Source organism: Lontra canadensis, unplaced genomic scaffold (genome assembly GCF_010015895.1).
Source record: "Lontra canadensis isolate GAN:19392208 unplaced genomic scaffold, GSC_riverotter_1.0 scaffold41, whole genome shotgun sequence".
Classification (NCBI taxonomy): Eukaryota; Metazoa; Chordata; class Mammalia; order Carnivora; family Mustelidae; genus Lontra; species Lontra canadensis.
This window is the reverse complement of record NW_022631035.1, coordinates 5753633-5778415: the sequence shown is the minus strand read 5'-3', so window position 1 is coordinate 5778415 and position 24783 is coordinate 5753633. Positions and strand designations below refer to the sequence as shown.

General features: G+C 53.2%; 3 protein-coding genes across 8 annotated transcripts; 1 reads left to right on the top strand and 2 right to left on the bottom strand.

Annotated features, from left to right (window-relative positions):
• Positions 1–63: 63 nt before the first annotated feature.
• MRPS7 (mitochondrial ribosomal protein S7) lies at positions 64–3855 on the top strand. The gene is made up of 5 exons (XM_032870638.1): positions 64–282; positions 785–976; positions 1094–1157; positions 2469–2636; positions 3445–3855. Exons 1-5 carry the CDS (start codon positions 200–202, stop codon positions 3664–3666), a joined length of 729 nt encoding a protein of 242 aa, XP_032726529.1. The 5' UTR covers positions 64–199; the 3' UTR covers positions 3667–3855.
• Positions 3480–12704, bottom strand: MIF4GD (MIF4G domain containing). 3 transcript variants are annotated; one of them, XM_032870639.1, is made up of 8 exons: positions 12698–12704; positions 8336–8345; positions 6640–6771; positions 5733–5842; positions 5388–5543; positions 5199–5291; positions 4479–4678; positions 3553–3589 (listed from the first exon to the last, which is right to left on the bottom strand). In XM_032870639.1, the coding sequence occupies exons 3-8, from the start codon at positions 6719–6721 to the stop codon at positions 3553–3555; spliced, it is 678 nt and encodes a 225-aa protein (XP_032726530.1). In that variant the 5' UTR covers positions 6722–6771; positions 8336–8345; positions 12698–12704. The 3 variants fall into 3 exon arrangements, with proteins under 3 accessions (XP_032726531.1, XP_032726530.1, XP_032726532.1); XM_032870640.1 differs by lacking the exons at positions 8336–8345; positions 12698–12704 and adding an exon at positions 7661–7744 and having other exon boundaries at positions 3480–3589; XM_032870641.1 differs by lacking the exons at positions 3553–3589; positions 8336–8345; positions 12698–12704 and adding an exon at positions 7661–7744 and having other exon boundaries at positions 3957–4678.
• SLC25A19 (solute carrier family 25 member 19) lies at positions 9715–24783 on the bottom strand. 4 transcript variants are annotated; one of them, XM_032870636.1, is made up of 8 exons: positions 24671–24783; positions 24110–24166; positions 21748–21917; positions 21400–21555; positions 20883–21053; positions 12757–12940; positions 12177–12307; positions 9715–10236 (listed from the first exon to the last, which is right to left on the bottom strand). In XM_032870636.1, the coding sequence occupies exons 3-8, from the start codon at positions 21877–21879 to the stop codon at positions 10054–10056; spliced, it is 957 nt and encodes a 318-aa protein (XP_032726527.1). In that variant the 5' UTR covers positions 21880–21917; positions 24110–24166; positions 24671–24783; the 3' UTR covers positions 9715–10053. The 4 variants fall into 4 exon arrangements, with proteins under 4 accessions (XP_032726527.1, XP_032726525.1, XP_032726526.1 ...); XM_032870634.1 differs by having other exon boundaries at positions 24115–24166; XM_032870635.1 differs by lacking the exon at positions 24110–24166 and having other exon boundaries at positions 24671–24749.

Genomic DNA, 24783 nt, shown 5'->3' with positions numbered 1-24783 from the left:
TCGGACTGCGGCGGATGATGAGACGCCGAATGTTGCTTTTTGGGCTCTTGCCTTTCGACCTCGGAGTGAGAGACTCTTAACGCCCGGATGAATGCAGTGACGCACAGATTTAGGATCCTGCGTAGCCTTTCCCCCGTCTCCTGTCACTCGCTCAGGCACGCAGAAGGCAGCCTTCGTGGGGTCCTCGTGGCCAGCCAAGATGGCTGCCCCCGCGGGGAAGGTTGCGCGAGGGTGGTCGGTCCTGGCGCTGGGCCTGCGGAGTGCTGTCCCGCGGCTTCCAGGGTGAGAGGGCAGTAGGAAGCTGGGGTGCCCCTTGGGACTTCACGGAGAGACCTGTAGGGAAGGAAAGGGCCACAGTCAGACCGGGCGGGAACCTGGAGAGAGCCTGCGGGCCAGGATACCTCGGCCCAAAGCTCTGAATTGGCTGCGTGACTTCGAGCCAGTGTGCAGGCGTAGTGATTCTGAGTCGAAGCTGAAAGCGCGCCCTTAACAAATCAGAGCTGAGATTTTCAGGGGGCGAGACGCGGAGATGCTTAGGCAGGGCGCCTCTCCTCGGGTTCAGGAACCTCTCCTTACCGTTGGCACTTGACGAGAGGGAGACTTTCCTGGCCTGTTGGGGGAGGTCCTCCCACCTCTTAGGACAAGAGCCAGAATTACTGCGTTCAGGTTTGTCCAGCGGTCTCCGTGCCTCTCACTCGTCCGCGGGTTGGCCAACATGCCCATTATTAAGTCAAGCCTTTTCACTTGTGGAGTCAGCTTTTGCCGGCTTCTTTCCCCCTCTCAGACTAACCCAGGTGAGGTGGAGCCGCTATAGTCCTGAATACAGGGATCCACAGACGGACAAGGAGTATTACCGCAAGCCCTTGGCGGAGCTGACTGAGGAGGAGAAGTGTGAACAGGAACTCAGGAAGACTCAGCTTATCAAAGCTGCCCCAGCAGCGAAAACAAGCTCTGTGTTTGAAGACCCCGTGATCAGGTTAGATAGAAGCAAATACTTTTGTTCCAGGGACTGGGACTGTACCAGGGAGGGTCTACAGTAAGGATTGGGATACAGCCTGGGAAATCGCTAAGCATTTTGTTTTTCTACTTGAAGTAAATTCATCAACATGATGATGAAAGGAGGAAACAAAGTACTGGCCAGATCCCTCATGACACAGGTAACTAGCACGTCTCTCCTGTCTGCTTGCTTATACCTTTGTCTGTGGCTCTTTCAGTTTAGTATAAAAAAGAACAGGTTCATATACTTGCCATTAGAATTACCTTCCCTGTTTGGGGTACCTGGGTGGTTAAGTGTCCAACTTTATTTTCTTTTTTAAAAATTTTATTTATTTATTTGACCGAGATCACAAGTAGGCAGAGAAGCAGGCAGAGAGGTGGGGGAAGCAGGCTCCCCACTGAGCAGAGACCCCGATGTGGGGCTCCATCCCAGGACCCTGAGATCATGACCTGAGCCAAAGGCAGAGACTTAACCTACTGAGCCACCCAGGCACCCCTAAGCGTCCAGGTCTTGATCTCAGCGGAGATCTTGGTTTCAGGGTCGTGAATTTGAGCATCATGTCAGGCCCCATGCTGGGCGTGGAGCCTACTTTAAAAAAAAAAAAAAGGAAAGAAACAGAAAAAAAATTACCTTCCCTGGGATACCTGGGTGGCTCAGTCAGTCAGGTATTTGCATTAGGCTCAGGTCATGATCCCAGGGTTCTGAGATGGAGCCCCACTCTGGGCTCCCTGTTCAGCAGGGAGTCTGGTTCTCCCTCTCCCTCTGTCCCTCCATTCATGCTCATGCTCATTCTCCCAAAATTTTTTTGGGGAAAAAATGATCCTCGTGTATATGTGTGGAAGTGGTAGCTATAATGAAGGCCGGTAGGCGTCAGAACCACCATTCACTCCCCCAGTCACCAATCTCTGTGGTCGTCCTCCAGGAAAGAGGAGGCCTTTAAGAACTTTGCCTTAGGGGCACCTGGGTGGCTCAGTCGTTAAGCATCTGTCTTCTACTCAGGTGGTCCTGGGATGGACCCCTGCACTGGGCTCCCTGCTCAGCGGGAGGCCTACTTCTCCCCCTTCCCACTCCCCCGATTGTATTCCCTCTCTCACCTGTCTCTCTGTCAAATAAATAAAATCTTAAAAAAAAAGAAAAAAAGATGGGGCACCTGGGTGGCTCAGTGGGTTAAATCCTCCTCTGCCTTTGGCTCAGGTCATGATCTCAGGGTCCTGGGATCGAGCCCCGCATCGGGCTCTCTGCTCAGCAGGAAGCCTGCCTCTCTGCGCCTACGTGTGATCTCTGTCAAATAAATAAGTAAAATCTTAAAAAAAAAAAAAAAAAAAAAAGAACTTTGCCTTAGAAGTGCTGAGAGAGGGTCCGCACTGTCATAGAGAAACAGGGTGACAGGAGTAAAGGGCAAAGTACTAGTTCAGCTGGATAAACCCTCCAGGGGCCCGGGGCAGCATCTTCCAGTTCTATCCCTTTGCAGACTCTGGAAGCTGTGAAAAGGAAGCAGTTTGAGAAGTACCATGCTGCTTCTGCTGAGGAACAGGCAACCATCGAACGCAACCCCTACACCATCTTCCACCAAGCTCTGAAAAACTGTGAGCCTGTGATAGGGCTGGTGCCCATCCTCAGGGGGGGCCATTTCTACCAGGTGAGCGGTTGGGGCCGGAAAGCAGGGCTCCCTACCCACAGAACAAGCTGGTAGTGGTTGGGTGGGGAGCACTTGGGAGTGGGAAGGTCCAGAGTTGGGCTAAGATTGGTCGTTTTATAGGGACCAGGTTCTGTCAGGATCCGCCAGCACGCCCCCCATGCCCGCACCCCTGCTTCTGTTCCGTCCACGATGCTGTGTTGTAAGCTGTCAGCTTCTCGTGGTGAAGGATGTGTAGAACTCATCTTTGTATACCAGCATCTAGAGTAGCACTTGACCCGTAACTGGTGTTTTGTTGCCATTTCTTGAACTGAACAAGGCTCTCTCCTGGCATTTAATTTTGTGTCACTGTCATAAGCCAGTGTTCTCGGCTTCTGCTTTTTTAATGTAAACTTCATAAGGGTGGAGACTCATTAATGTCTGGGTCCCTAGCGGTGCCTGGCATATAATGGCGGTCTAACAAATGATTCTGGACAAGAGGGGCTTGGTTTTGGGCACCCCTGATCTGCGCTGGCTGTGTCACCCCGGCTTGATGGGGTTTCTCCCAGCTGATGCTCGTAGCAGCTGGGCTGAGCTTCCATTTAGAGGTGAGAGAGGTCAGTGCCTCATGAGCGTGTGCTCAGTGAATGCCTCTGCTAATGGGTGAGGGCCCCCAGGGCTGCGGGGGACTCAAGGAGAAGCCAGGCCCCTCAGGAGTGTCGTCAGAGCTGGCCCAGAGGGATCCTGTGGCTCTTCCTTAGAGCTCAGGGCAGAAGGAGGCTGCCGCCCCGACACGGTCTTGGACTGACTTGCCGTGTCTTCTCCTGTCCAGGTCCCTGTGCCACTTCCCGCCCGGCGTCGTCGCTTCTTGGCCATGAAGTGGATGATCACTGAGTGCAGGGAGAAGAAGCACCGGCGGACGCTGATGCCGGAGAAGTTGTCACATGAACTGCTGGAGGCTTTTCACAACCAGGGCCCTGTGATCAAGAAGAAGCATGACATGCACAAGATGGCCGAGGCCAACCGTGCCCTGGCTCACTACCGCTGGTGGTAGGGGGAGGGGGCGGCGCTCTGCTGCAAGAAACAGTGGGAGCCACTGTCACTGTCAGCGAAAACCCCTTGTGGGTGAAGTAGTTCCTTTTTAAGGGCGTGCAGGCCTTGTAAGGGGGGAGCAACGTATTTATGCCCATTAGTCCTTTCTTTGGGCGCTAGAACTTGCTTTTCTGTCCCAGCTCCTCATAAACCAGGAACCTATCAATTTGGATTTCCCCCAGGAACTTTTTGCCCATCCAGCTTCTCTTCCTCTATTCAGGGTAGAACTTTGGAAGTTATGAAAGGAAGCAGTTTTAATGTTAGAAAAGGTTTATTAGAAAATTCTCGCCCTGAACTGGTGTTGCATGTGTGGTGGTACCTGCCGTTTACTAAAATCGACTGGAAATTTGTTTCCAAAGTGGTCCTTGTACAAAATGTATAAAAAGCAGTTTTCTGGTGTGACTTGTGCTCTGCTCCTCAGTATCCCAAAGTATACCACCAGTAGCTATGGGTACCCCTTTTACAGATGGGGAAACTGAGGCACCAAGATGGCTGTTGCACCAGTGGTTACACAGTGCGGTGGGTGTCGGAAGCTGCCTTTCTCTGCCTGGCCCAGGCTGGAGGTGATGGGGGGAGAGGCTGATGGGACATTAGGGGCAGGTCTGTTTGGGGTCTTCCCTGGTCCCTGAACCCGGGAGGGAATGTGCTCAGGCAGGACCGCCGCGTGAGTGGGAAACCCCTATGAGCTGTTCAAGGTCTGGCAGGCACAGGCCGGTGCTGCTGGTGAGGCAGCCTGAGCCGGAAACCTAGTCGGAGACCTCGCTGTAGTAATACTTGTGCGCAGCCGGGGTCGTCTTCCAGCCGGCTGCCCGAAATTCGATGATCTCCAGCAGCAGCAGCTGGGCCAGGGAGCTGAGGCCGCTTGGGAGCAGGAAGCCGTCTCGGATCAGGACAAAGAGCTCATCCATGCGCTGGCGGTTCATCTTCTCCAGCTGCTCCCCCACGCGGTGCAGCTGCAGCACCAGGCAGTCCACCTGCAGGGGGCGTGGGAGGTGACCCCGGGGCGCACGCGCCGCCTTTCCGGAGCTGCACGGCTGCAGCTGTGCCTGCCGCCTCCCGTCCTGCTCCCGGCACCTGGTGGGCGTTGGCCACATCTTACGTGAAAGGAGACCAGTTCGGAACTTGCCTAAGGTCTCTCGGGCCAGGCTGGATGCGGGGTTTGCCTCCAAGCTGCCGCTTAACCCAGACCTCCCCCCTCCCCTACCCCACCCGGCTCTGCGTTTCTGGGCCTTCTGTATCCACAGCTGGATTCCTACCACAGGTTGGCTTTACTATTGGGAAGAAAGCCTCTGAGCCTGTAGGTTTTGGCTGCTCTGTTCTGGATAAATTCCAAGCCTGGCAGCTTGTTCTGGAACTGAGACAGGCCTTGAAGAGCCCCACCAGGCTCCCGCCCTGGGAAGTGACGCTTGGACGCCTCCAGGGACAGTGGGCCGGTATTCTGAGCTGAGCCAGGGACGGCCCACCTCCACAGCTGTCTGAACCTGGGTCACCCACCTCCTCCTCCTTGCTCAGACTGTCAGGCTGGGCCAGCCGGAAGAGGCAGTCATAGACGGGGTTCACCAGCGCCATCATGGGCATGTTGTTCACCTGTCCGGGGAGACCGGGGAGGGGCCAGAGCACTTAGCGGCTGAAGGAGACCAGCTCGGCTGTCTAGGCCTCCCAGGGTGGTTACTGGGGCCTCACCCTCAGGTAGTCAAAGACGTTGCAGATAAAGGTGACGTAGCAGACCCAGCCCTGCAGAGACCGGGCTCGCAGCTGCTCCCGAGCCTGGTACTCCTGCTGCAACCGGTTGAGGAGTCCCCGTCGGAAGACACTCTGGCCTGCTTGCTTGCTCTCAGCCTGTGAGCCAGGGAAAGGGCAGTGAGCTGGGGGGGGGGGGTGTGATGCCGTGGCGACCCCCACTCAAGCTTCAGCAGCTGAGGGCTGTCGGATCTGACTCTCCACCTCTGCCCTGCTGGCCAGGCCTCCTGCCCTCCGCTGCGGCCTTTCCCAAAGCGTCTCCCTGCTTCTCTACCAGTCCCAGCCCACCTGAATGATGGCATAGCACATGCGTCCTGCTTCTTTGCTGAACACACAGTCGTGCAGAGAATGGTCCACAATCACATTGGCCACCTTTTCCAAGTCCACGGCACCTGGATCTAGGGTAGAGATAGGTGGGGAGTCTAGAGCTGCTGAATTACCACATCCGCCTCCCCTTGCTTCTAAGAAGGATCTGAGATGTGTTTACAAAAGGGCACTCCCGTGATACACTCACATTTAAAGAGACCAGACTTCCCAGCTCCACTGGGAGACTGATGGCCAGGATACATGGCTGTTAGAGACTAATCAGCAAACGCTAGTTTTTAGGGCACGTATTTCCTGGCCCTGGGTTGCGGAAGGAGCACTAAATAACAATGTATTTGACAGCAATTTCAGGGAAGAAAGTGTTCTTAGAACACACAGGAACCCCTGACAAGGGCAGGCTAGGCAGGGGCCCCCCCAACAGGCTTAGCTTGGCATGTGATGGGCTTTACTAATTGTTAGCTGAGTCAAACTTCTGTTCTGAGGGCTGCAGAAGGCACCGATCCAGGACGATGACTGCATCTCCTCTGCCAAGCAGAGTGCTTCATCCTGTCCCAAGTCAGCCAGCTCTGCACATTCAAGACGGCCTGCTGGGTGACGCAGAAGCCAGGTCCAACGCAAGGGCTCAGGAGATGAGAACTCTGCTTTCTGTGGGGGACTTAAACTTTAAAAATGGCTTTACTGGCCGAAAGGTGACTCTATGATTCATACTTTCAATTACTGGCCTGAATGTAGCTTGTCCTCCAGCTTGTCCTGACTTCTATTCTCAGAAAGCAAAGGGACAGGGTTGGTTGGGCATTCACCAGGCTAAGGCTCAGGCCTCCAGGCCTGTCCCCTTGGCCCCTTCTCCGCAGCTCAGGGCTCTCACGCTCACCTTTGAGTGCGGTCTTCAGCAGGTGCTGAGTCTCTGCATCAAAAGACTGGATTTTATACTCCTCTCTACCAGGATCCCCCATGACCGTTCAGCCCCAGCAGCTCTTTATTGAGGTGGGACTAACGACAGCACCTGGGGAGGAGGAGAGGGAAAGGGAGAGGCCTCAGGTGTGCAGCGTGGGGTCAGGGTTTCTAGTTCTGCAGGCCCCGGGGCAGGGCTGGCCAGTGCTTGGGACAGGTGCTCCCAGCCAGTCTACTGCCTTCGTTAGTTGGCTGAGGGCCCAGCAAGCTTGGCCTCTCGTGGAGACTGGACACCAGCCAGGCACCTGCTGCTAAGTTTAGGAACCCCTGTAGCTTCTGGGATTACACGAGCCTAGAGCGGTGAAGGTGAAAGTGCCAACCGTCCAGTCTCCACAGGAGGCAGGGATATTCTCCGGTGATACTAAGGTTGGGGTGCGATGAGCTGCGCTGGAGTGTGGACAGGGGCATATCAGACACTCCCCTTGCCTATGGAAAGCAGCCTGGAAACTGCGGCCCCACCTTCCAGGGGACATGTCTGTCCCAGCAAGGTTCCAATCCCCTGGCCGCGACCCTTCCTTCTGCTTTGGTCAGAGTCCTTCTCAGTCCCCAAACCCGCCCCTCCAGCCTTCGGCCTGGCCAGTGTGGGCGGGTGCGGGGCCCCGAACTGCTCCTGTCCTGGCCAACTTCTCCCCGAGACGGACTGGTTAAACTGGCCTCCCGGGCGGCGGAAACCCTGCCTTGCCCACTCAGGACTCCTAATTCCTGAGCTCTATTCCTTCCTCTTAAAGAAGAGGGTAGCGGGATGACGGGAGAGACTGTCCCTGTTGGAGTCCCCTCTCCGGGCGCGACGCCTCCTCCCTGGTCGAAGGACGACCTCGGGGATCTCCAGAACCCGGCGGCTTCCCCGAGTTTGCAACGCCCTTCCGGGCGGGGCAGGACCGCCGTCCGGGGTCCCGCGGGCGGGAGAGGCGGAGCCGTGCGAAAGGAGCTCCGGGACCCACCTGCCGGGCCGGCACCGCGCCCGCGTGCCCGGAGGACGCTCGGCGGGCATGGCGCGCGCGCCACCCGTCCGCCGCGCCGCAGAGCTGGAACGACCCGCCGGGCCTCGCCGCCGCTTAGGTCATTTCCGAGCGCGGCGCCGGGGCGGGGCCAACGTGGAGGGGCGGGTCCTTTCCGCCAGCGCCACCTGCCGGAGTCCCGGTGACGTTCTCTTCGCCGCGCGTGTTCCGGAGGTCCGTGGCGGGGCCGAGGGGAAGGCCCTCGACGTCGCCCCCACCCTGTCCTTACTCGACTCGTCCGCGCCAGGCTAGACCTTCCTCGGCCCAGAGGAAGCCCTCAGTCGCCAGCGGTGGCGCCCCCTCCCCCCAGCCCACTCTCACGCCCGGGGCTCCGGTTAAAACGGGATCCAAAAAGGAAACTAGGCGGGGCCGCGCGGCAGTTGGGGGGCCTGCGACAGGGCAAGGATGGCTGGAGGGGCAGGAACTCATAGGCGGCGGCCACCTGCCCTCCACTTCTACCCCCCACGCTAGACAAGGCGGGGGGCTGTAAGGGCTGGATCAACCCCCCTACACACCCCCTCTCCTACTCCAAATACAAACGGTACTGGTAAAATAGTTGAAAATTAACGAGCCAGCTCTAGAATAAGGACACCCTCCCCACGACCCCCGTTAGCTTGCCGCCTCCGCCCTGACTCGGTCGTGGCTGTGGCTGGGGAAGAGGCGCGGGCCGGGCAGCTGAGGGCCATCCCCGACGCCGGCCCAGCGCTGCAGAAGGGCAGCCAGAAGGGGCTCGAAGCCTCTTCCCGTCGCGCAGACAAGCGGGCACGGTGGTTTCCTGTTAAAAGGGCTAGCCGAAGCGGTCACCAGGAAATGGATGAGAAAGGGCAGCTGCAGCCAATTAATGAGTAGGAGAGATGAAGAGAATAAAGTTTACTTTATTCCACTACAGTGTAATTTCTTAAAAAAATACATTCAGGCAGCTGCTTTCCTACAGCCTCAAGCCCAGGCCTCCAGGGCCCTAGACCCTGTGGGTGTTGGAGCTCCCCCTACCCCCAGCCTGGGACTCCATCAGCAGCAGCCGGAAGCAGGGAAGCTTCACGATTCAGGGTCTCAGACGTGTCACAAAGCTCCAGGCCAGAGCCAGTTCTGATGACAGAAGGGGTCCAAGGGCTAGGACACCCACACAGGTCTGCTTCTGCCCCTGCTTTCCTCCTAAGTCCACGCAGAGGCTGGCACAGAGGCTGGAGCTGGAGCCCAGACTGAGGGCAGGGTGAAGTCCTGCGGTGCCTGGGGCTTCCCCGTCCTGACTCCCCCCTGCAGAGGGACCCCGCAGGCCAGGCTCCCTGGGGTGGGGGGTGCAGAACTGGGTGGAAAGGATGGTGGTTGTGTTCTGTAGATTTCCTGGGCTCACCCCCTAACTGCAGTTTCTCCTCTGTGCCTACATCAGTAGCTGTGTGACAACCCCCCACCCCCAGACACCGCGCCCTCAGCAGGCGGGCTGCTCAGGCCTTTCCTTCTACCACCCCCTTCATGAGGCTGCTCCAGAGCTGTGGCCCTTCTGGGAGGACAGAGGACACACAGAGCACCACAGTGAGCCCAGGAGGGAGACACTGAGCAGGTAGCTGCTGCCAGCTGGCCCAGCTGTAAGGCTCCCGCCCTGACCCCATGGAAGTGACCCCAGGTAGGCTGGGGGAAAAGGCCACGGCCTTCGCCCACAGCTCCTCCCCATCAGCACAGCCCCCCCTTCTTGTGGGCCACTGAGATCGGTCTTCCCCAGAGACCCTCAGCCATGCTCCGTCCCACCCAGCGGGACGTCAGGAGGACCGGGGCCTGGGGGGTGTGGCTATAAAGTGACTAATTCTCCCCAGAACCAGAAGCAAAGCTGTATGAGGGATGCAAGTACTGAGAAAAATAGATTCTGAGGAAGGCCAGGGTTCCTCCCCTCATGCTTTGTGAGCAGGGATGTGATATGGAAAGGAAGATGGAGTGAAATAAGGAATTTGCTTTCAGCTTCAATGTGTATTACATCAACTGGTGGGAGGAGGAGCGCGAGCGAGAGGACCAGGCCCCCACAAAGGGCCCAATCCCAGCCCTCAGGCTCTAGCCATGGCCTCCCACCCCCAGAGCGTGGAGAGGTCTCTGGGCAGAAGGTGCTGGAAGTGCAGGGTGGCCACTGCTGCCTTTCCTGCAGGCTGGACCACAGAAGGAAAACCACCTTCTGACCGCTTGGCTGCATCCCCACAGGCCAAGCCCTGCCTTCTCCCCGTGAAAGCGCTTGCCCTTCGAGTGACGGCCGAGCTGGCTGGCAGGCAGGCGCGGGCAGCAGCTCTCAGTGCAACAAGAGATGGTAGAGGCGTCCGCCTTCCTTCGGGGGGCCGCCCTTCCTCCCCTCGGGGCTAGCTGTCCACCTTCTTCATGTGGTGGAAGAGGTTACAGAAGAGCTCATACCAGAAGAACACGAAGCCGGTGGAGAGAGCAGCCTTCAGCAGGCTGGGGGACAGGCCCTTGAAGAGGCCCATAGGGCCTTCCTCTCGTAGCACCTGCTGGGCACAATCCAGGAGGCCCCTATAGCTGCGAACCTGGGCAGAAGAGGAGGACAGAGGAAGCAATTAACACACGGATGTTGACTCTGTCCTTCTGTCAGTCCAGCACCTGGCACCTCACAGCTCCTAGTCAACACTTGCTGGACAAAGCAATGAAGACAAAAAGGACAGAGCAGTTAACCTTTGCTTTCTCTTCTAAGCAGACCGGTAATTCGGACTTAACAGAGGCAGCGCCTGGAAATCAGCACTGGACAGAACTCTTAAGGACCCTTTCCCCCATCCCACCAGGCCCCCTTGGGCAGTGGATATGAACCTGGCCCTCGTGAGCTCTGGCTTCCGGTCTGGCCTTCTCAGTTGGCCACACACCGCGGCCAGACTCACGTCCCCAGGACTCAACTCCCCTCAAGCACCTCTCTCGCCACATTTCCACTAACTCCCCATTGTGATGACAATGACATTGTAAAGAATCAAGGGGCACCTGGCTGGCTCAGTTGGTAGAATGTGGGACTCTTGATCTTGGGTCATGAGTTCAAGCCCCACACTGGGCATAGAGCTTACTTAAAAAAAAAAAAAAAAAAAAAAAAAGAGGGAAGAAAAAAGAATCAAATTCAAGCTCCACAGCCTGGTGTTCAAGGGGTTGCTCCATTTGGCCTCAACTTCCCTCCCTGATCTTCCGTCATCCCCCAGAGGTCCTCCCACCAAACAGGCTACAAAGTCTGTGAGGAGCACGGCTCTCTCCTCTGTCCTGGGCTCCCACCAACTGTCCCTGCGCAAACCTAAACCATTCCTTCCAGACAAGTTCCTAAGTGGACAAAGGAGATTATAAAACCTTGTATTGCACCTGGTGTTAAAACGTACATGTGTGTGTTTATGCAAAGAAACGAAACAACAGCCAGAGCTTCCGTGTCATTATCTCTGGGTGGGTGGTACTGGGAGCTCCATTATCGGTTTTTATCTTTCTGTCTCGGGTTCGACACAGATGTATTGCAACTAACTCAATACTTCCCCTTCCCCCAAGGAAGGAGTGCTCCCTCCCTCCTGACTCCCATTCCAGTGCACTCCTCTTTTCTGACCTCTGTTAGGCGTGTTCCCTCCTGCATGGGAGGGAACATGCCTGTTTCTCCCCCTTGCCTCACCCCCAGCCCACCACTGCATGGTGCCCCAAAGTGGCCGTGAAAATCCGGTTGAGACTAAGGAATGACTATTAAGAGTACAACATCACCCACGATGGGGGCTTCTGCAAATGACAAAGCCTTCTAGTGCCTTTAAAATATAATTTAGTGGATCAGGTTCCATTCGCCCCTCTCCAGGAACCCCTACGGCATACACGAAACGACCCCATGCACCGGTGGGAGTCTCCTCCGTGTTCTTTAGTATTCTGGGGACCTAGCTCATCGTAAGGTTTTACTCATTTGAGAGAGAGAGAGAGAGAGAACGCGCTTGAGCTCAAGGGCAGGGGAGGAGCAGAGGGAGAGGGACAGGCAGACTCCTCCAAGCACACAGCCCAACGTGGGGTTTGACCCACGACCCCGGTATCACAGGCTGAGCGGAAACCAGGAGTCAGACGCTCCAGCAACTGTGCCAACCAGGCGCCCCGCGGACCCTTCTCATGTGATGATATTCTTTGACCCAAACTGAACTGAACACTTTATTTTTTCTCTTTTTCACTTGAAGTGGGCTCCCACTGGGCGTTCAACACACGCCTGAACTCACGACCCCAAGATCAAGACCAGAGCTGAGCTCAAGAGTCAGACACTTGACCTACGGAGCCCCCAGGCGCCCTGAACTGAACACTTTTTAAGAGCGAACCCTGACCCCCCCTCTCGTGGATCACCCCACGGCGCCCCACATGCACAGGGCCGTGCGTGGATTCTCCCGTGTGTTTGGGGATCCCCAGGGACAGGCTGCAGGGGCCAATGCGAGCAGTGGGCAGGTGAGGGGCGAGGCGCAGAGCCCCCTGCAGGGGGGCGGCTCACCTGGCCGAAGGTGGCTCGCGCCTGCTCAAAGCCTCCGACCTGCAGCCGTTTCTTGAAGAGGTCCAGGGGGTACGTGAGGGTCTTGCTGAGGACGCCAGCTCCGCTGCCACACAGCAGGTTTTTGAGGTTCTCTGAGCCAAAGTGGGGTGGAGGGGGGAACATGACGGAAGTGTAATCGGGGAAAGACACGTTCAAGGTCAAGAGCTCTAAGCCTCCACCACGAAACTAAGAGCCACCAGCCTCCTGAGTCTGTGAGGAGAACCACCCCTGGCCACGCTGGGCCCGGATGGCAGTAAGGCGGGAACGGAAGTGGGAGCCTGCAGGCTGTGCGGTGTGACTCGGTTCAAGGCTTGGGAGGAAATAAATGTCCTCGGTACCGCTGCTGGGGGGGCACGAGCTGAAAGGGTCTGCCAGCGGCTGGTTCGGTTGGTTTGGTCAACAGCGCGACAGAGCAGGGTTCAGAGGACGGGAACATCCTAGCCTCTGCCAGGAAAGCCTTAGCCCCTCCAGGGATCAGAAGGAGGTGCTCTGGCTTGGGGGAGGGGGACACCCGGATTCTCTTGCGTGAGGGCTGTCTCACCATTCTTCCTTCCCTCGGTGGGCAAGACCCACTCGTGCACGTGCTTCAAGGCGCTGTAAAAGGAGAACTGGAACCCGGCGTAGGGGAAGATGGCAATCAAGGTGGGGTTCAAGCCTTTGTAGAAAACCAAGGGGCCCTCGGTCCGGTACATGGTCACCACGGCGTCTCGCAGGGTCTTATACACCTGGACGGCACACAGGCAGCTCGAGTGAGGGCACACGGGCGATCTGGCCCTAGAACACAGCCCGTCACGTGCACCTCCCCTCGGCTAAAATCCCAGCCGCCGGGAGCATGACTTTTCTGGGGGCACAAAGAAAATCTGAACAAAAGTCCCAAGGTAAGGGCTTCCAGCAACCCCCCTTCTAGCTATTTACAAGGCCAGCACGTTCGCACCGGTGCGCAACAGCGCGAGTCCGAGCACCGCTGCCACCGCATCCCGCAGAACAGCAGGGACACAAGGTCTGCCCCTGAGTGACTGGTCACAAGCACGCCGACACACCCATTCCGAAGGACACAGAGCAGCCACTGAAACAGGATCACGCCGTCTACACAACAGATGGGCATAATCCCCCAAACGTATAGCTGAACGGGCACAGCGAGAGGCTGAAGGGCGGGCTTAGTGCTCGTGGAAGAAAAAAGTAGGCAGGGATCACCCCCAGGGATACATGAGAAGTGGGGAAGGGCGAGCATGACCTCCACAGAGGGAGAGGCGGGGCAGGGAAGAGGGAGATCAACTCTCACCATTTTACGCTACAGGGATTTTCTGCCGTGTGCGTGTATTTAACCTTTTGTAACCTGTCAACAGGCAATCTCCATGCGGGAGACCACAGGGCACTGATTTTTCTCAGCACCTTCCATCCCGCACTTTGTTTGCAGGGGACCAGAGGGGCTCTGGGCGCGGCGATGAGGGCGGTTCTCTGCACCGAGAAGGGAGGACCCTGGCTGCTTCCTCACCTCCTGGCTCCCAGACACTGGCAGCCACACTGAAGGATTTCACTCCGGAGACCTCCAAGAAAGGGCCCGGACTCAGAGGAAGGCCACGGGGCAACGAGCCCGCCCTGTACCCACAGCCCCACTCTGCTTCTCTGTGCCCCCTTTAATACCAGGCTGGCAGCCAAGAGTCACCAGATATCTGAGGAAAGGCTTCATAAAAAAAGGAGACCGGGGCGCCTGCCTGGCTTGGCTGGTAGAGCACACCACTCCTGATCTCAGGGTCATCAGTTTGAGCTCCGCGGTGGTTACAAAAGACCAAAAACCAAAAAATCCCCAGAGACCAAAATGATCACAGGGGGAGAGAGGGGCACAGGGATCGTGTGGAAGGAAGAGACAGTGTAGACAGAAGAAGGAAACTAAAGGAAACAGAGGCCAACCACAAAATTGGAATTAATATTCTCAGGCCACAAAGAAGGCATCACCTCCGTGATAAAAGGAAAGGGTCTATTTAAAAATAAGGTAAGAGGGCACCTGTGTGGCTCAGTCGGTTGGGCGACTGCCTTTAGCTCAGGTCATGGTCCCGGAGTTCCTGGAAAGAGTCTTGAATAGGGTTTCTAGCTCCATGGGGAGTCTGTTTCTCTCTCTGACCTTCTCCCCTCTCATGCTCTCCCTCACTCTCTCTCTCTCAAAGAAATAAAATCTTTAAAAATAAATAAATTTAAAAAAATTAAAAAGAGGTAAGATTCAGAGAACAAGAGAAACTCCTGAGGGAAAAAAATCTTTGTGAGTTTGAATTAGGCAGATTTCTTTTTTTTCTTTTTAAGATTTTATTTATTTATTTGAAAGACAGAGAGAGTGAGAAAGAGTGGGAGGGAGAGGGAGAGAGAATCTGAAGCTGACCCACGCTGAGCACAGAGCCCCATGTGGGGTTCAATCCCATGACTGCGAGATCATGACCTGACGTGACACCAACAGTTGCACACTTAACCCACTGAGCCACCCAGGAACAGAGATTTCTTAGATAAAAAACCCGAAAACAAAATGCATAAAAGGACAAATTGATAGGTTAAGACTTTATTGGGGCTCCTGGCTGGCTCAGTCAGTTAAATGTCTGCCTTCAGCTCAGGTCATGATCCCAGGGTCCTGGGACCGAGCCCTGCATCGGGCTCCCTGCTCAGTGCAGAGTCTGCTTCTCCCTCCCCCTCTGCCTGCGGTTCCCCCTGCTTGTGCGCACGCTCTCTGACAAAGAAATAAATAAAATCTTTTAAAAATTAAAAACATCTGCTCTTCAAAAAACAGGCTATAAGGACGTGAAGGCAGCCACAGCCAGGGACACAGAAAAAAATATGTAAAACAACAAACCACCAAAATGGGAAAACAATTTGAACAGATTGTTTTGGCCAAGAAGGTGCTCAGAGGGCAAATAAACACATAAAAAGACATTCAACATCTCCGTGGTAAAACCACAATGAGATACCACTATTCACATCTAGCAGAGTGGCTAAGATTTAAAAGAATAAAAATAGGAGTGCCTGGCTGGCTGAGTCGGTTAAGCACCCAACTCTTGGTTTTGGCTCAGGTCATGACTTTAGGGTCGTGAGAGTGAGCCCCGAGTCAGGCTCCTTGCTAGCGGAGAGTTTGCTCGCGACTCCTTCCCTCTGCCCCTCACCCTGCTCACAGGCATACTGGTTGTCTGCCTCAAGTAAATAAGTAAATCTTTAAAAAAGAATAAAATTCTGGATGGAACTAGAGGTATCATGCTAAGTGAAATAAGTCCATCAGAGAAAGAAAATTATCATATGATCTCATTGATAGGTGAAACTTAAGAAACAAGGCAGAGGATCATAGGGGAAGAGAGGAAAAAAAAATGAAACAAGACGAAACCAGAGAGGGAGACAAACCATAAGAGACTCAATCCTAGGAAACAAACTGAGGGCTGCTGGAGGGAAGGGGGGTGGAGGGATGGGGTAACTGGGTGACAGGACATTGGGAGGGTATGTTGTAATGAGCACTGGGTATTATATAAGACTGATGAAACACAGACCTGTACCCCTAAGACAAATAATACACTACATGTTATTTAATTGAATTTAAACTTTAAAAAATAGGGGCGCCTGGGTGGCTCAGTGGGTTAAAGCCTCTGCCTTCGGCTCGGGTCATGATCCCAGGGTCCTGGGATCGAGCCCCGCATCAGGCTCTCTGCTCAATGGGAAGCCGGCTTCCTCCTCTCTCTCTGTCTACTTGTAATCTCTGTCTGTCAAATAAATAAATACAATCTAAAAAAAAAAAAAAAAAAAATTTCTTAAAAAAAAAAAAAACTTTAAAAAATAAAATTTTAAAAATTTTAAAAAGAATAAAATAAAAATAAAAACAAAAACCAGGTAACAGTAAGCACTGGTGAGGATTAGGAACAGCTGGAACTGTTGGTGGGAATGCGAAATGGCACAGCCAGTAGGAAGCAGGCTGACTTTTCCTCATAAAATCAAACATTTTCACCATATAACTCAGCAACCCCACACCCGGGTTTTCACCCAAGAGAAACAAAACGTTCACAAAATAATCTGTTATGGGTTTTTGCTTGTTTGTTTTGTTTTAAAGATTTTATTTATTCATTTGAAAGGGAGAGGGACAGAGCATACGCATGGGGAGAGGCAGAGACAGAGGGACAAGCAGACTCCCCACTGAGCTGGGAGCCTGACGTGAGGCTCGATCCCAGGACCTGGAGATCAGGACCTGAGCCGAAGACAAATGTTTAACCCTTTGAGCCACCCAGGTGCCGTGTGTGTGTGTGTGTGTGTGTGTGTGTGTGTGTGTGTTTAAGATTTCATTTATTTATCTGACAGAGAGAGAGAGACAGCGAGAGAGGGAACACAAGCAGGGGAGTGGGAGAAGGAGAAGCAGGCTTCCTGCTGAGCAGGGAGCCCGATGTGAGGCTCCTGGGATCACGACCTGAGCCAAAGGCAGACGTCTAACGATGAAGCCACCTGGGCGCCCCTTACACAATAATCTGTATGTGAATGTTCATGGTGGTTTTACTCAGAATCACCAAAAAACTGGAGAATATGCCTGACATCTTCCCACTAACAAACCATGGTAGGGCCTCGTGACAGAATACTATGCAGCAAGGAACAGGAACGGACCACTCACACACGTGGCACGCATGAATCTCAAGGCCAGATGCCAAGTGAAGGGCAAGGGCGCCTACTCAAACAACTACGTGAGAGTAATTCCCTGTGTGACATTCTGAAAAAGGCGAAACTTTAGACAGAAGACAGACCAGTGGTTTACACAGGCAGGCAACGGAGAGGGACTGACTAAAAAGGGGGACAGGAAGACATTTTGGGGGTGATGGAACTTTTGTTTTGTATCTTGATTCTAGTAGTGGTTATGTGACTGTATGCACTCATCGAAAGTCACAGAGGGGTGCCTGGGGGGCTCAGTTGGTTAAGCGTCTGACTTGGGCTTGGGTCATGATCTTGGGGCCCTGGGATGGAGCCCCGCGTTGGGCTCCACCCTCAGGACGGCCTGCTTGTCCCTCTAACCCTTCCCCCACCCCCACTTGTGCTTTCTCTCTCAAATAAATAAAATCTTAAAAAAAAAAAAAAAGTCAGACAGCTCTATACTAAAGAGTGAATTTTACTGTGTATGTAAGGTATGCTTCAATAAACTGGACTAAATCAAACCAAAGAGCTCTTGGGAACTAACATGCACCAGCAAACATTTTCTAAATTCAGTAGAGGCCCCAAACAATAGAGGCAAGGAAACCTCCCAGAAAGTAGGACAGAAAAACAGAGAGTTACACAATAGTAGGGAAAAGATAAGTCAACCAGAGAATAGACCCAGGACGTCCAATACCCAATTGACATGAATTACTGAAGAAAGAAAAGGGAGAAACAACAACAACAGAAAGTAGCAATTGTGAATAACGATTCATGACCATTTTATGGGCAGGAGTAACAGGAGTGTCCAGACTAAAGGGTCGAGAAGTGTCCATCACAATGAATGAAAGAGACAAGACCGGTGCCCACAATTGGTAAATCTCTAGAATGACAAAAATCAAGAAGGGATCCTGAAAGTTCCCAAGACAGGAAGGGTGATAGTTTCATATAAAAGATCATTAATCAGAGTGATTCTGGACTTCTTTACAGCAACACTGAGGGCTACCGAGAATCCTATGCCCAAATCATGAGTCAAATAAAGGCATTTTCTACTAAGGCTTCTCTAAAGAAGCTCTATCTCCAATATATCTCCACCAAAATGGGGGATTAATCAAGAAAGAGAAGACATGGGACCCAACAAGAGAATTCCTAACAAAACAGCTGCTAATAGACCTGAAGCAAAGAGTCCATACTGAAGCCAGAGAGTGAAGACTGCCAGAGTTGGGGGCTCCAGGAGAGGCTCCCTGATAACGTAGGACTGATGACCACAGGCTGACCCTATCAAGATTGTTTGAGGGTGCCTGGGTGGCTCAGTGGGTTAAGCCTCTGCCTTCGGCTCAGGTCATGATCTCAGGGTCCTAGAATGAAGCCCGGCATCTGGCTCTCTACTCAACAGGGAGCCTGCTTCCTCCTCTCTTTCTGCCTGCCTCTCTGCCTACTTGTGATCTCTCTCTCTGTCAAATAAGTAAATAAATTCTTTAAAAATAAATAAATAAATAGATAGATAAATAAATAAATAAAATACAGGGCAACCACTAACTTCAGGCAAGACAAAGGTATTTAAGAAAATGTGATCATGTATTTCAAGGCTCAGCAGTAACATTTACATAATCATAACAGCACAGACACTCGGTACTAATTTAGCCAAAATCTATAAATCAGTTCTACTGAAATTAAAGGAGGTGCAAGCACACGAGGGTGGTGGTACAAGAGATAAACTCTTATCTCCCACAGTAGCCATCAAAAGCTAATGCCTATAATTTAAAAATTAGGAAGAAATAGAAAGAGAGAACACTAGTAGTAAAAGAGTATTACTAAGAATTAGGAAGTTAAATAATGAGAAAAGAACCACAAGTATGAAAAGTGGTTGCAGGGGCACCTGGGTGGTCAGTGGGTTAAGCCTCTGCCTCTGGCTCAGGTCATGATCTCAGGGTCCTGGGATCAACCCCCATGTCAGGCTCTCTGCTCAGCAGGGAGCCCGCTTCCCCTCACCCCTGCCTGTCTCTCTGCCTACTTGTGATCTCTATCTGTCAAATAAATAAATAAAATCTTTAAAAAATAAAAACAAAAAGTATATATATAAAAATAAAATAAATAAAATAAAAATAAAAGTTGTTGCCTCTGGGGACTGGAATCAGGGGGTGGCTGGTAGTGTTTGTTATAATTCATGCAGAACCACCTGTCTTTTTAACCTCTATACACCATATAGATCACTGATTTAAAAACGTTTTAAAGATTTTGCTTATTTATTTATTTAGAGAGAGCGTGCACACAAGCAGGGGGAGGGGCAGAGGGAAAGGGAGAGAGGATCCCAAGCAACCTCCATGCTGAGCAAGGAACCCCTGATGCAGGACTCGTTGTCACAACCCTGAGATCATGACCTGAGCCTAAAGCAAGAGTCGGATGGATGCTCAACCAACTGAGCCACCAGGCACCCCTGATTAAGAAACATTTTAAAGATTTTACTTATTTATTTGAGAGACAGAGATTGCAACAGAGATAGTGAGAGAGAGAGAGGGAGCGAGCATGAGTGGAGAGGAGAGGGAAAAGCAGGCTCCTCGCTGAGCAGGGAGCATGACACAGGGATCCATCCCAGGACTCTGGGACCATGACCTCAGCCGAAGGCAGAAGCTTAGCTAGCTGAGCCACCCAGGTACTGCTAAGAAACATTTTAAAGGTGAGGACTGACACCACGGCTGCTACTGTTCTACAGAAGTTGGAGGTTCCACAGCATTTAAACAGATCTCTTCCACTCACTTTTGCACACAACTTGCTAATCATTCCAGAATCTAGAATCCCCATCTCAATTATATCAGCCAGAAGGCTAATGAGTTTATTCTCTTTTCTCAAACCTTTTCCTTCTTACAGACCTCTTTTCATTTGACAGACAGAGATCACAAGTAGGCAGAGAGGCAGGCAGAGAGAGAGGAGGAAGCAGGCTCCCTGCTGAGCAGAGAGCCCAACGCGGAGCTCGATCCCAGGACCCCGGGATCATGACCTGAGCCGAAGGCAGAGGCTTTAACCCGCTGAGCCACCCAGGTGCCCCCATAGATTTATTTTCTTAACTAAAGGCTGGGAAGTCATGGAAGAGGACGCCGGCATCCCAGAGCAGAGAAGCCAGTGGAGTACCACCACTCATTTTTTTCATCCCAGCAGCCACCACTTTGCTGGTGGCTGTCTGTCTTCTCCAACTACAAACTCGCTTCTCCTCCAGCTCTCTGCTCAGTGGCTAGGGCCCCTCATGGCATTTCCCCACCAGGAGAAAGCTCTATTTCCCACTAACGGGCCATTCAGAAGGACCTAGCTCTTGTGCCCCATTCGTTTGCTGGCACACTGTTCCCAAGACGCTTTGCCCTTCTAAACCAAAAAAGCCATTCGGGTGGCTCCTAAACAAAAGGGCTCCACCAGCCCAGGATCTCCACCCTGGGCAACGGAACTGAACCAAAACCACAGTCATTCTAAAGCACATCAAATTCTTAAGCAGTGCCATTTCCCACCCAAATATCCTGAAGCAGAAGGGAGGTGGAAAAATCACTCTTCCTTGGTTGAGTATACACGAGTGTGCTCACACACACACACACACACGCGCGCGCCCGCGCTGCTATTCTTATGTGTGCCCAGGAAACAAAGATTATGGTGGAGAGGTCTATTTCAGGATTTAATCCCTCCCTTCCACTCAGTAAGTTCTTCCTGGAATCTGACTCAATCATCCCATTTTCTCTATCCATGCTTTGTGCGAACCAAAACCACTCTCACAATAATCCAGAAATAGGATCTCAAGTCTCAGTCTCCCGGACGCCTCTCTGTCCAGCCTACTGCTCCTGACTTGCTCTGTTTCCCACCTGTAGGCTCTGTCCCCGGCGGGAGGCTGCGAGCGCCCGGCACGGTGCTCAGCAGTCATGGGTCTTACAGACAGACCAACGCAGGGGCTGCACACCCCAGCAAGCCTGGAGGTTCTGTTCCCTCTAAGGAAAAGAGCTGCGAGTCCTGGAACGCCTGTTACACGGGCACCCCCGCTCCGGCCCAGCCACTCACCTTCGGCTCACCCTGAGCGGCAAAGCGAGTGCGCAGCACGTCCACGGGCTGCACGGCCAGGGTGGCGGCGCTGGCAGACAGGCCGCCACACACAAAGTGCACGGAGAAGTCGCGGGCATCGTATGTGGTGGCTCTGTGCACCAGCTCGGTCAGCAGCTCGAACGACAGAAACTACAAGAGCACGTGACAAAGTCATTGACAAACGGTCCCCCAAGCCCACTGGGGGCCTGTCAGGACAGTCTCCTGGGGCAACGCCTAATTAATATTCAGTTTGGGCTAAGTCCCCGCGGTGGGGGGAACGTATGGAAGGGAATGCCCATATGGTACAGCTTGGTCTGACACTGTCTTCAATTTCAGACTTCAAACTTCACGTAGTGTCCCCGTTAAGACAAGCAGAAGTGTGGGGACCACCTCCTGCTGCCCCAGCCAGGCAACGTCCCTGCAGGCCCCACCTTCCTAGTGCTCCTCTGTTGAGCAACATGACCCCAGGGCCCTGGCCCATTCCCCTGCCACCTACTTGGACAGCTCCGTAGCCTATAGAGAGAAGCTGCGCTGGGACGTGTCCTTTCCAGAATGCTGTGGGGCCTTCCTCCTGCAAAATCTGTCTCCCAGCCTGTAGGATCCCATGGTATTTTGCACCGGGGTCACTGCGAGACAGGCGCTCAATCTGGAGCTGGGAATCAGAATCGAAAAGGTCAGGATGACAAGGCAGTGTGGGGTGAGAAGGAGAAATTTTGGAAAATGTAACAAAGGCAGCGAAGCTCTTCTCCTTGACGAAATTCCAAACTCTGGAAACTGCTTTGACGAGAAAGAGAGAACTGGTCCTCCAGCCCATTACATGGGGAAAAAAAGGAGGAAAGGATACCTGGAAACGGATCTTGATGACATCCAAGGGGCTGATCATCACCCGAGTGACAAGTCCAGACACAGACCCGGCCACTGCCACCTCAAAACTGGAGATATTCCTGCCATCAGCTTTGGGGTCATAGCCAACCATCCCTGCCTCTGGCCCATACAACGTCCATCAGTTCCAATCTAAAAGCAAGAGACACGGAGTAAACACCAGAGCAAGTTCTTAGGGTCTCTGCTCACAAGCCACTTCCTCAGAGCAGCCCTCCCTGACCATCCCATCTTGCCCTGCTTTATTCTTCTGCATAGCATTAATATACTGGACATTTATTCTGGACATCTGTTTCTTGCCACCTTCCCCCACTAGAATGCAAACCTATGAAAACATGGCCTTGCTCTCATTTGCCCATCTCTGTATTTCCAATGCTTGGAACACAGCCCAGCACGGTGAGTGCTCCTCTCTGTTGACTGAATGAACGGACAGGGGTGGTAGGAAATCATTCACTTTCAGAGATCAGCTCGCTTTCCAAGACACCTGGCTTTATGGCTGGAGGGAAAGTCCCAGCCTGAGCCAGGGGGCAGAGCCCAATGCAGCTGAGCACCGAGGCAGACATCTGATATGCAGGCCCAGGAGAACCGTGAGGGATTCCCCAATAAGCCCACGTGATCCAGAGAAACCCAGCAACTCCTGAGACCTCCTGCATACCGCCCCGCCCCCGCCCCACCACTGTCTGCACACCGCAGGCCAGCTGCAGCAATGCAGCCATGCTTGGCTTTGAAATGATGTTCCTTGGCCCACTTGATCCCCGTTGACCTCTTCAACCTCCCCCTGGACCTCTCTTCAGCCACTTCAATAGGGTGGGCTCTGCTCCTGACCAGTTTCTAGAAAGCACTGCTTGGGTTCCTATCTGCCAACCTTGCCTCTGCACCTACTGTTCCCCATGTCTGAAACACAGCAGCTCTCCCTGTCCCCCTGCCCCATATATCTCCCCTCACTCTTCCCCAGATGAGCCCCTCCCATGCACCACAGCTCAGCTAAGGAGCATTGCCCCTCCAATCCAGGGGTTGTCCTCATGTCCTCTCTAGTATTCACAGCACTTGCTCCTGGTTGAGAAACGCTGTTCTAAATTCATCTTTTTTTTTTTAAATTTTATTTATTTATTGGGCAGAGAGAGATCACAAGCAGGCAGAGAGGCAGGCAGAGAGAGAGGGGGAAGCAGGCTGCTCGCTGAGCAGAGATCCTGGTGCGGGGCTCGATCCCAGGACCCTGAGATCGCCACCCAACAGAGGCTTCAACCCACTGAGCCACCCAGGCACCCAGAGAACCGCTGTTCTAGAGAAACACTCCCATGGGTGTGTAAAATGTCATGAATTACGTCACTGTTTGTAAAACTGAGTATCACACAAATGCTTATCAACAGAGGGATGGGATAAATAGTAAGTCACATTCACGCAATCCTCTGCAGCCATGAAGAACGAGCTAGAGAGATACACACACTTGAAAAGATGACCACAATACACTGAAACATGGGAAAAATGTTTCAGAACAGTATGTCTAGTATAACCCCATTTTTGCAAAAGAAAAACAGCAAGACCTATATACACCCTGTACAGTAGTAGAAAGCACAGGGGAAAACTCTGTATCAACACACACACGGACAGGTTGGTAAGATCACCTCTGGGGGAAGGGTTGGCAAAGGAAGAGAGAAAACACATCTCTCCCCTTCCTTATACAATTCTATATCCTGTGAATCTGTTATGCCCCACCCCACCCCACCCCAAGACAATTAAAACTAAATATAAAATGAATTTAGAAGGGGCTGCAGAGCTAACCTAGTTCTTGAATACCAACAGTAACAGGAAAGTCAGTGTCCACACAGGGCCGAGCGGATTCTTTTTTGCCTCGGAAACTCTGTCTGCTCTACTCCCTCAGCCCCAAATTTGCTTTCGTGTATGAAAGTAGTGCTCCAAGCCATCCTTAACATTAACATGGCATTTCTACGAGGCACTCGCAGCAAAGCATTCCAAGATAATATATTTTTTTAAAAGTCTAACGGTGAGGTGCCTGGGTGGCTGACCAGGCGACTCTTGATTTCAGCTCAGGTCGTGATCTCAGGGTCGTGAGGTCGATCCCCACAACCAGCTCTAGGCTACTCTCTTTCCCGAGTCCTCCAGGCTATAGCTAAATTCCCCCAGTACCCGGGGACGCTTATTTAACCTGGGTTCTCCTCTCTCTCTTCTGGATAATGGGAATGATGTCTGCCCTACCTAGCCCAGACTGCTGGGACGATCATGCAAGACACCATATGTGGTAAGCCTTGTAAGAAAGATAAAAGTCTAAAGCAAGCGAAAGGGCTGTTAAATATAGTTGCAGTTACTTTACTTTTCCCACTTGCTCGAATTTCCTTCTTGTACCAGTAAGCCTTGATATTTACCTAAAGAGACAAAATAAAAATGAAATACGACTGTATATGCGTGATATACAGAATAGAGCACGTAGAGACGGGGTCCCTGGAGTGAGTGGCGGGGGGGCGGGGGGCGGGACGGAGAGCGCCTCCGCCATGCCCCTTCCCTTACTGCGGAAGCCCCGGGCGCTGGGCTATGAGCGGTGAGCTCCCGTGCCCGTGTGTCCCTATGTTCAGCGAGGGGTCCCCAGAGACGTCCCCGCGTGTGGACACACATGTCCAGCTGTGCCTTGGGGCGTTTTCGCCCCAAGTCCGAGAAGACGCCCGCGAAGCACGCACCCACGTGTATGGATGTCCCCTATGGGTGTCCAGCATGTGTGCGAGCTTTTGGCCCCTGCGTCCCTGAAGATGCTTCTCAGGTCAGGTATGACACGTGCGCGTACAGGCCCTGCCTCCACGTGAGTGCCGGCGCCTGTGTGCGACACCCCAGTCCCCGAGAGCACGTCGAGGAAGGAGAAGGTAGAGGTTACTCACCCGGCACGAAGGGCGCGGCAAAACTCCGCGCGCGCTTCTCTTCCTACCTCCTCACGCAGTCTCACAGCAAAACTAATTGAGCCTGGCAGTAACTGGCGGGCTTCCGGACCAAT

Excerpts from the sequence above, each read along its gene's own strand:
- MRPS7 (XM_032870638.1), top strand. The coding sequence starts at position 200 with ATGGCTGCCCCCGCGGGGAAGGTTGCGCGAGGGTGGTCGGTCCTGGCG. Across the intron at positions 977-1,093 it reads TTTGAAGACCCCGTGATCAG|TAAATTCATCAACATGATGA; the intron begins GTTAGATAGAAG and ends TTCTACTTGAAG. Across the intron at positions 1,158-2,468 it reads CCAGATCCCTCATGACACAG|ACTCTGGAAGCTGTGAAAAG; the intron begins GTAACTAGCACG and ends ATCCCTTTGCAG.
- SLC25A19 (XM_032870636.1), bottom strand. The coding sequence starts at position 21,879 with ATGGTTGGCTATGACCCCAAAGCTGATGGCAGGAATATCTCCAGTTTT. Across the intron at positions 12,308-12,756 it reads CACCGAGGGAAGGAAGAATG|AGAACCTCAAAAACCTGCTG; the intron begins GTGAGACAGCCC and ends ACTTTGGCTCAG. Across the intron at positions 10,237-12,176 it reads CGCGAGCCACCTTCGGCCAG|GTTCGCAGCTATAGGGGCCT; the intron begins GTGAGCCGCCCC and ends TCTTCTGCCCAG.
- MIF4GD (XM_032870639.1), bottom strand. The coding sequence starts at position 6,721 with ATGGGGGATCCTGGTAGAGAGGAGTATAAAATCCAGTCTTTTGATGCA. Across the intron at positions 5,544-5,732 it reads TGTGCTATGCCATCATTCAG|GCTGAGAGCAAGCAAGCAGG; the intron begins GTGGGCTGGGAC and ends CCTGGCTCACAG. Across the intron at positions 4,679-5,198 it reads GTCTGAGCAAGGAGGAGGAG|GTGGACTGCCTGGTGCTGCA; the intron begins GTGGGTGACCCA and ends CGCCCCCTGCAG.